Source organism: Prosopis cineraria, unplaced genomic scaffold, assembly GCF_029017545.1.
Source record: "Prosopis cineraria cultivar Desert tree isolate PC_DT_omini unplaced genomic scaffold, ASM2901754v1 PC1, whole genome shotgun sequence".
NCBI lineage: Eukaryota > Viridiplantae > Streptophyta > Magnoliopsida > Fabales > Fabaceae > Prosopis > Prosopis cineraria.
This window is the reverse complement of record NW_026555332.1, coordinates 5,932,968-5,943,926: the sequence shown is the minus strand read 5'-3', so window position 1 is coordinate 5,943,926 and position 10,959 is coordinate 5,932,968. Positions and strand designations below refer to the sequence as shown.

Here is a 10,959-nt window from a genome sequence, read left to right as displayed (position 1 = left end):
CCCCCTTTCCATCTCTCTCTCTCTCTCTCTCTCTCTCTCAAGATATTCATTTTACCGTTACAGAATCAAATTTTTAATTCCAAAGTACTGAAAAGCGAGGAGCCCAAGAAGCAAAGCGATTAACCAAACCAATCAAGCTTTTGATCCGTTAATTATGGCTGAGGTAACCAACGTCTCTCTGTAACCCACTCTTCAACCTTTATTCCACACTTTTGACCCTATTTCCCTAATCCTCGCTCAGACAAACTCCGACTTCCACTCCGACCATCCTCTTCCCCTGAGACTCGCCGCACTGGATCATCCCATGGAGAGAGGACCCAGATATGAAGCTTACGCTGAATTGAGAGAATCAAAGCTCCGACTCAGGCTCATTACTCAGCGGCAACAAAAAGAACTTGATGGACAAGAACCCGACCCGAAACTACTGACCCCGCCTGCGAAACTGGTCAGGTTTCAATCGAGTTCCGGGAGAGAGAGGAATAATGAAGGTCGTTTAAATGGTGGGCGAAGAGGGTGCTCTGTTCTTGCTCAGTCTGTGCCGGATTTCTCAGCGGCGGCGTTACGGAAGGAGAATCGGAAGCCAGCGAACACCACGCCGCCGCCGCCGGCGAAGAGTTTCTCGCGAGCGTCCAGTCTAAGAGGGAGCCTGTCGGCGAATGCAGGGGAGAGGAGGGGTGGTGGCGTTCTGGTGGCAAGGAAGAGCTACGCCGCCGTGGATGAGCTCAGGAGTTTATCTTCGGCGGTGAGTAACGCCATTACCAGTGAAAGCAGAGGTGGAAGGAAGACTGCTATTGGATGCAGAAGGTCCTGATGGGATATCTTGGAACCTTTTGATTTATTTGTCTTTCTTTTATTCCTTCAATTTTTTTTTTTTTTTTTTTTTGCCAGGACTTGCAGTGCCCTTCAATTTGATCTTCGTAATATTATATTGGAGATGTTTTCTCTCTGAATTTTTTTCAAATGTAAAACAAATTTAATATTAAAAAAATTGCAAACTACTCCCTCCAGTTTAATTCACAGGAAAAACTATTATTTTTTACTTATTTTTTATATAAATAAAATTACATATTTTAATAAGTATTTATTATACATTTTTTAAGTCATTTTTCATAATTTACATTAACAAAAAATAATTAATACATATTTATGTTAATTAACATAGAGTATTTTAATTTAATTTTTTATTTTCACACATAATTATTATGATTGATTAACTTTATTAAAGTGATATAATTTTTTTTTATATATAAAAACGAAGAGAGTAGTCAATAACATGCAACATCTCTATCTCATTGACCACTGCAATTTTCTTTTTTTTTTTAAAAAAAAATATCTAATATCCTAAATCTGTCATGGTTTAGATTGAGTTAAATTTAACCAGGACATGTTCCTTTTGAGTAAAAATTCTACTATCATCCTTATTGCATTCCCAAAGTTCAAATTCAATACCTCTTATTAAGCTGATATAACTCATTTTAAAATAACGTGGGTACCAGGAATTGATCAAAGATTTGATAACTCCCTACTCTATCATGTGAATTTTTAATCAAAATTGAACATATAAGTAAACTTCTTAATATACAAAGTTCAAAGAAACATATCAATTCCTATAAAAGAACGTCCTAACTTGATCAATAATATTTCTAGAAGGATGTTGAAAAGAATAAAACCTTGTGGTCAAATTTATGGCTTCCTCACAATCGAAATATTTGCTTTCAAATGCAAATGTTACAGAAGAAGGACAATCTTCAATTACAATTTTCTATAGGCCCGGAAATTGTAATAAAATGTGGTTCCGAGAGTAGTGAGTATCGATGTCTTGTTGGGCCTATACATAAGACTATGGCCCAATAGTATGATAGCAGATTGCATGGAGCCTCTTTTTTTTTTTTGGTAAATTTCGCATGGCTTTGAAACATAGCAAATGAGCAAAGATTCTTTAGCAAAGGCTGAAATTTCTAACTCATCTCTATTTGATTCAGTTCCTTTGTTTTCAAGGGACTTGCTCTTGAAGGATTGTATTGGATTTAAATCCCCTCACTTAGTCTAATTTATTTAATTGGGCTTTGCTGTGGAGATTCACCGGGCCTAGAGAGGCCATGAATGGGATCGGATATGTCACTTTTATAGCTATGCTTAATATGTAAATAATGATTGGCTTAACATAGCCTGGGTAATCTACTTGTGTAACTTTTTTCGAGCGTCAGGCTACGAATGATAATTGATGACTCACGACTAAACAAAATTAACTGATCTTAACCAACTTGTCAGGTTAAATTTAGTAAAAGAATCTAACCTCTTATAAAATAATAAATTAAGACTTGAATTTTTATTAGAAAAGACAATCGCTCATATTTTAAACATGATCGCCTTCGGTGAAAAGATAACAGTGGTTTTTAATTTTTATTATCCAAACTTTCCAATTTTTATAACTTTTGACCACTGGAAATCCTTGTTTAATGTTTGTTTTCTAATGAGGTTTGAAATATTTTTTACATAATTTTTAAAAAAATTGTGTTTATATTTATAAATCGTTTTGCAAAATCTATATATTAATTAATCAAAATAAATTATGGGGGAGAGAAAAGAACCGTGTTTAAAAAAATGGGATTAAACTTATTATAAACAAAAAATGCTACTAAACTTGCCGGGTGAATTAAGAATCAGCCTAATGTCTGATCCCAAACAATCCCTATCCCTAAACAAAAAGAAATAAGACCCGGCTAGATAGGACAGTTAAAAACCAGCCTAATGTGTGAAAAGTCAAAACCACCAAGCAAAAGAGAGAGACTGCTGCCTTTAAAAGACATAAAATAAGGAAATAAAAATTCTCTTTATATTATATAAATAATATTTTAATTTTTTTAAAATATCATAATTTTTTTAAGATCCCCAAAGATTTTTTTCATTAGTAAGAAATTAATATAAAAAATTAAATTACCTTTTGATTGAAATAAAAATCTCAAACCTCAAAATAGAAACTTTGCATCCTTAATTCACAAGTTTTGTTTTAAGATTTATAATTTTTTTTTTTAAAATTATAAAAATATAATAGTAATTTATAAATTCATATTTAAAATTCTGATATTTCTTAAAAGTTATAAATATTAATTGTCATTTACAAGTTTTATTTTAATATTTATAATTTTTTTTTAAAAATTGTAAGAATTTAACAGCAATTCGTAAGTTCGCATGTATATGTTTTGAGGCTTGAGATTTTTATTTCAACCAAGGACAATTTAATCTTTTATGTTAATTCTTTAACAATAAAAAAATCTTCAAAAATTTTAGGAAGATTATGACATTTAGAGAAACTAAAATATTATTATAATTTAAAGAGATTTTAACATCATTTTTTTATTAAAAACATCATAAAAACACGAAACAACCCCACCCACGCATGCTTTTATAGAAGTCGGGTTCCCTCACCTTACATATGGATTGTCGCAATTAAAATTGTATTAAAAGGATAAATTTGTCTTAAAAGTTTTCTGTTAGGCACAACTTCTATTTTTAATTTTTTATCAGTGCAATGTTACTCTAAAATTTTCAAAATAGTGTAATATTATTTTATAATAGCATTTGACCAATGTTGACTATTAATTGAACAATTGTTAGAGTGGAAAAAAAAAATTTGCCTGGGAACTTAGTCTAAGGGAGCAAGTGGCATCTAAATTTTTGATTAGAATAATTTTACCTTTTATGGTGGATGAGTCTTAAAGGATGCCTTAAGGAAATTCTCATGGAATGTTTCAGTTAAAGTTGATTTTGTGCTTTGTCAATCTCAGACGAAGCCTTTAATCAAAATTTAGAAATATAAATCATTTTTTGATATTAATAACTGAGTTGTTGAATCATTTTTCTGATTTAAACATTGATAACTTAAAAATATTACATTCATCATGAGTTTAGGATATCAATTACTCATAAAAAAAAACTTTCTAGACAGATTGCCATTTAACCCTGATTATCATTTTTAAACTAACAGACAACGTCAATTAAACATTAACATAGGATGATATTGTATTATTTTTTAAAACTTTTCAAGTAATATTGTACCTATCAAAAGCTAAGGATAAGAGTTGTATCTGGTGGGAAACATTTAGGGTAAATTTTTCCCGTAACCCATTAAAATTATATTATGCAAATTTAATTTGATTGTACTCTTATACTTTTAATATATGTTATTTTAATGAATAAATAACATAAATCAAAACAAATTTTAACTTCATTTTTTCATCTGGAAAAATAAAATTCATTTTGTTAAAAAGGATGTAACCGTCACTTATAAAATTAAAGATAGAGATTTTAAATTTAAACCTTTTAGATTATATTTAAATAATAAATATTTTTTTTTCTCACAGAAGAGCACATAGTAGTAGTTCTTAGTTCTTATTCTAGAGATAAATACCGAATACCAACCCTTTTCAATCATTACCTGCCTTCAAATTAGTTGGGTTTTTCTTGTATTTTCAGGTATTAAAAGGAATTGATGAAGCTTATGTTTGTAGATTTGGCATTAAAAGCATAAATCTGACTTCCATGCATTGCTAAAGCAAAAGTTAAAACCGAATATGCAGCGGCAAAGCAACAGAGACTTAAACTATGAAATGAATAATGTATAAAAGATTTACATGTCTAAATTTAATTGAAAATAAGTATCTTGAATATATAAAACTTTTCTTTTCCAAAACCTTAAATACATAATTTTTTTCCATTATTTAAAGCTACAAAAAGCTGGAAAAAAAAACAAAATTTATTTATAATAATATTTACCAGATATTTACAGAGTTAAGACGATTATTTCAAAATTTTAAAATATAATTGGATTACTTTCACGTAACTTAACATTTTTTTTGACCAGCACACGTAACTTAAAATTTTAAAAACAATTTTTTTAATATTATCACTGAATTTATCTATCCATGAATATATTTTAATAGAAAAATCTATCATTTAATCCTTTTTCTTTTTTCGAAGAAAAGACAAGGATCACAGCAGCTAAACCATGTTAAAAAAGAAGAAGAAGGAGAATGAGATTAGTCAATTGCAATCAACTCATTATGCCAATCAACTTGAAACATATAAGCAATCCACAAGCGCTTGGATAACTACTTAAGGGATTGAACCAGTCATGAAGTCTTAAATTTACGTTTTAAGATATACATTCATATTAAATAAATGATAAGACTTATGTACTTAATCTTATATATTTAATATACTTTTATTCAATTAAATCAAAACAATTGAATATTAATATGTTAATAGTACTAATAAAAAATTTTGTTATATAATAAATAATCTATTAAAGATACTCATATCTTGATTTAATTAAAAATAAATATATTAAATATATAAGGTTAAGTATATAAATTTTTTTTTAAATAAATATATCAAATATACCTCTGAAGTATTCGACGTGAGGTTGCTTTTAGTAATAATAGTACCACACAACAATAATTTGAATTAATTTAGGAAAGAGGTAATAACAGTCTAATTTCCCAAAATACCGGGTATTAGAGATAAAAAAATAAAAAAAAATAATTAATGAATAATGGCACGAATATATAAAATGTTTGAATATGCATAGGTGTGGAGTTAAAAACTTTACTAGAAAGGATCAAGATGACAAAATATATGCTAAAAAATATTTTAATGTATATATTTATATTCAATTTTATATATACTCAATTTAAAAAACTATATTACTTGTATACTAAATTTACTATTTAGTTCTTTTAATTAATAATTACATTAAATAAATAAATCAACATGGTAATGATACTCAATTATTACAAATTCTTTATGTCAATGAAATCTAAATATATCATAATAAAAATTATTCATATAATAAATTTTAATAGCTTGATTGTTATAGAAAAAAGTAATTTTTCTTAGAATAACATATTTTAATCATAATCTCTTAATTTTTGAATAAGTAATTTTATGATAGATATCAAACACATAATATTCAATATATTTTATAATTTTTGTTATAATACTTAACAAAATTTGCTAGCAATAATTCTCATAATATCTTTCAACGAATATAAAATGAAAATAAAATTAAATGACATTAATTCTTTAAAAACAACTATAATATTACTTTATTAAAAATAGATAGATCATATAATAATTATATTTTTAAATTATTAAATTAGTTAGACTCGTAAAAGACTAATATAATATTAAATTGAAAATTCTATCTAACACCTCAAAATTTTTATAATGTATCGATTTAAAGATTAAAAATATATATTTTTTGTATTTTATTAATAAAATTAGGAGGTGGTGGCTGGCTCTGCAAGTCCCGTCTCCACCCCTGTATATACAAGTTAGGTAACTTTTGGAATTTTCTCGAAGACGATAAGATTAACAGAAAGAAAAGGTCAAAAAACTGAAGCAAGCAAACTAAAGCAGAACACGACAAGGCAAATATTTGCGTGTATAAGAAGTTGTACCATAATTTATTCAGATAAGCAATTGAAATGAAGTAAAGTAATCATTGTGAGCTTTTCGAATGAATTTACCAATAATCAATGTGCACGCACGTCCAACTAATCATACATCAATATATTCTCTATAACTTCTTTAGGATCTAGCTTCACTCTTTCACAGCAACAGCAATTATAAGCTCTCGATTCTCGACGGTGAGTGCGGTAATTTTTTGAAAAATTACTCTCAGCCTCCACATTCTAAAAAAAAAAAACCATGAAATCACAACAATATTCTAAACTTTTATTTTTATTTTTGTTGAAGTTGTGAGTTGTCAATTTGGTACCTGTTCGGTTTTTTTTTTAAAGAAAATTACGTTGAATTCCCACATAACTACAAGGTTAATGTGTTGTAAATATTCTTACTTTAGTTATTAATAAATTTTAAAATAATTAATTTTTTTATATGAGATGTGTATGTAATTCTCTGTTTTTTTTCACTTAGAAGTATCTTTTATTAAAGGTAATTTTTTTTTGTGACATTGTCAAATACTAGATGTGAGAACATCTTTCAGTGAATACTTCAATTTTGATTTGCCACGTTATAAAAAAATTAGTTCATTTTACTAAACCGAACCCATATTACTTCTATCTAGTCTTTAATGTTAGCTTTTGAAAGTTTTTTTTTCCTTAATTTAAGTCAAAGTTGTAAGATTAATTTTAGTTTTTTAATTTTATCTATCTACTCTCTCCATTTAAAAATATAAGATATTTTTTAATAGGTTAATGTTAAAAATATAAAATTTTTTAAATTTTTTAAGATAAAGTCATTGCTTTTTTTACAAAAAGTGTCAATATTAAATAAATTAATTTATATTTATTTTAGGAAGAAATGCAATATTAAATGAGAATAAATATAAAAATATAAATTAATTTGAAGACAAGTAAATACTTTATTAAAAATAAAATTTAATTAAAAATTATTTATATTTTTTTAACCACGGAAGGATTAATTATGATTTGTATTCTTTCACATCAATTTACTATAGTTTTTTTTTGGCCGAAATTTACTGTTGTTGTTAATTCTAAAGATAGCAAAATTGAAAAGTTATATATATTTTTTATAATTTTAATGATATAACTAATATTTTGTTAATGATCATAAGATTTGGCCAAAAAAAAACTTACCATAAAACTAGTTAAATATTGGAGGGAGTATATGGTGGACAGTAGTTAGAAAATTTATTCACTTGACAACTAAACATCAATAATTAATAAGTAATGATATTTAATAATAATTATCAAATTCAATAAAAAATTTAGAACTTTAAGACAATTTTTTGATTTGAAATAATTTTTTATATTCATATTTGTTGTGTGAAATTAAAAGTAATTTTTTCGTAATTTTAATGGGATGTAAACGTAACACTTTTACCTTTTATTATTGTTACTATTAGATAAAGACTTAAAGTAGATTTTAAAAAACAAAAAATCAGTTTCGTGATTTGTCAGGAAGAGTCAGGTGAACAAAAAAGCTCTGACCGTACGGTGTGATGTGTGAAATTACAAGCAGTGAACCACAAGTTTCGCTCTATTCCGACCGCTGACGTACGAAGTTCAAGCTTCCTTTCTAAGTAATAGATCCAATATAAGTTAAATAAAAATAAAATCAACAAATGTTATAAAATGTATATAATTTGTAAGCGTCATTGAATATGAATCATCAGCTATGTGTGATATCTCAAAAGATTGCATAAACATTTCCTATAAAATTTTAAAATATAAATTTCTTTAATCTTATTTATAAGATGGAGAGAGAAAGATTTTTATAATTTTATTTGTAATTTATATTATTATATTTTTATCATAAATATTTATTTTTATTACTATTAAATATTGGTGAGGATAAGTACATGTACATTATTAAAATATATATATAATAAAAATAAAGTTACTTATTAAATTTATAAATAAAGTTAACGAATTTCAAATATTTCGATAAGTTGATAATTTAAGCAAAATATGTGAATTTAAATATGAACCAATAGTAGATAAATATTGGTATTGTTGCTTCCACGGGCATGAAAGTGTGGAAGGAGCGCGTGCGTGTGGGGAACATTTTTTTTTTTTTAATTCCTTATTCAGAACTTCACTATTAATGTTACTGATCCAAATCTGATGACAGTAAAATTTATCTAGATTTTTCTCAATTTATCGGCGTCATTCCTGCACAGCACGTTAACCTTTTCTCTATCATTTCAATTTCATTACAGGTTTTGAAGTGGATGTATGCAGAGGTGTTAACAAAATGAGATGGGACAAGTTAGGGACACCATGTCTTTTGTCTCGTTCCGAAAGAGATCAGAATTGAATTTTTGTTCCGCATTTTATTTTGTCTCGAAAATTATCTCATTTTATTAAGAATTAAGATGGGATGAGGACATCCTGTTATCCTAATAAATAAGATAATATTAAAAAAAAAATAGACAATAATATTTATTAAAATTTTAGATTATATGATTTATTAAGTTTAAAATCATACAAGTAGATAAATCATAATAATTTAAAATCAATTATTAAATTACATTAATCACAACTACACATTATGATAACAATTACAAGTGACCTCTAAGTTATAAGAGTAATAAAGGTAAGCTAAGCACAACATCAAATCATCGTTCTTCTATTAAATAAATAGATATAAGAATAAATTGTATTAATATAATTAATATATTATAAAGAAAAATATCGCCTTATTTATTCTATGTTATTAAAACTATCAATATAAAAAAATTTAGTTTTAAATAAAATTATTAATATAATTAATATATTTAATGTGTATTTTTAAAATAAAATATATATATATATATATATAATATTCAGGACGGAATGAGATATTTTGATAATAATCTCATGTTTTGTCCTGAACTTTTTTCTTATCTCGTCTCACAAAGTCTCGTCCCGATTATTTTTGAATTGAAATGAAACTTGTCTTGATACAATTGAGATGATATCAAATTAATTAAGATAGATATAAGCTAAACACTCCTAGATGCACATTTCTTCTCTCTATTGCCCATAGGGATCATTTTATTGGAAGTCATTTTGTTAATGATACTATCAAATATTAAATTTTGGCAATTCTCTCCATAGGACTTGAACCTTGATTCATCATAAGAAGATTAATTTCTTTTATTAAATCTAACCCAATTAGTATGACAAATCAACCATGAAAAATAGTTGATAAGCCGGAAAAAACTAATTGATATGATAAATTATAATTATCAATAAAATAAATATTTAAATTATTTATAACTTTTATTAAAAACTTTTGTATAAATTGAAAAGGAAGGTTTTATACTGATCATTTTATTTTTATCATTATTATGGCCAGACTGAAGAATCCTTTGGAATGTCAGCATATTTCTTCTTGAATTAGGCTTAGGTATCCGCAATCTGAAAAAAGTAATCAAATAGCAGATGAGAGACTCAACCACGTGGCAATTAAATGAAATTATTTTAATATAAATGAAGAAAATTTATAATTTTTCTTTTCTCTGAATGAATGGTCAAATCCTTTGGGCAGTGACAGTGAGTAGGTGGATATGAACAGTGTTGTGACAATTCCTCGAAGCACTGTAGTCTCAGAACTCCAATCCACAGTCAGCTTTGGCTTGCATCTCACGTTCCAAGAGAAATTTATATAGCAGTTTTCATTTTTAAAAAATAAATATAAATAAAAATTTAAAAACAATAAAATAAATAAATAAGTAGTATGAAATGCGATAATCATTTTAAAGCTTTTAGAAGCTTATTTGACATAAATTTTTTACAAATTATGTTTGTAACCCTGACTAAGCTAATAAAAAGTATAGTTGTTAATATATATCTAAACTAAAATTATTAATAACAAGAGTAAGTTAATTTAGGAAACATAGTTTTTAATGTGGTTATATAATAAAAAGTACGATTTTTATCTTAACAATTAATTTAGGTATAAATAATATAGTTGGTCATGTATGCAATAACAATTACATTTCTTACCCGATAAAAAAAAATTACATTTACTATATTAACAACTTAACATTTGCTATTAACAAATTTAGTTTATATTTTAACTACACTTTCTATTATTTTGTAAAAGGTTAGAAACATAATTTAAAAAAAAATCATGGCAGGTAAGTCTCCAGAGTAATTACTCATTTTGTAATATTCTCTCCGTTAAAAAATATAAAATATTTTTTAAAGAGTTGGATGTTAAAAAAATATAAGGTATTTTTAATCTTTTAAGGTGTAATCATTATCTTTTTTTTCAAAAATGCTCTTATTGATAATGACTTCATATTTATTGTAAGGTATTTAGTAAGGGTAAATATAAAAAAAATAGGGTTAGTTAAAAAGTAATTAACTATTTATTGAAATAAAACTTGATAAAAAATATTTTATATTTTTAAACAAAAGGAGTATTAGTTTATCATTTATTTATTTTAAAGAAATTTATTTACTAGTTTTTCAAAATAATATA

General features: G+C 26.0%; 1 protein-coding gene across 1 annotated transcript; it reads left to right on the top strand.

Annotated features, from left to right (window-relative positions):
* On the top strand, positions 1 to 979 carry LOC129306769 (uncharacterized). Its single transcript, XM_054947533.1, has one exon. The coding sequence runs from the start codon at positions 305 to 307 to the stop codon at positions 809 to 811; it is 507 nt and encodes a 168-aa protein (XP_054803508.1). The 5' UTR covers positions 1 to 304; the 3' UTR covers positions 812 to 979.
* Positions 980 to 10,959: the final 9,980 nt, after the last annotated feature.

Bases quoted from the DNA above. Each gene is read 5' to 3' on its own strand.
- LOC129306769 (XM_054947533.1), top strand. From the start codon at position 305: ATGGAGAGAGGACCCAGATATGAAGCTTACGCTGAATTGAGAGAATCA.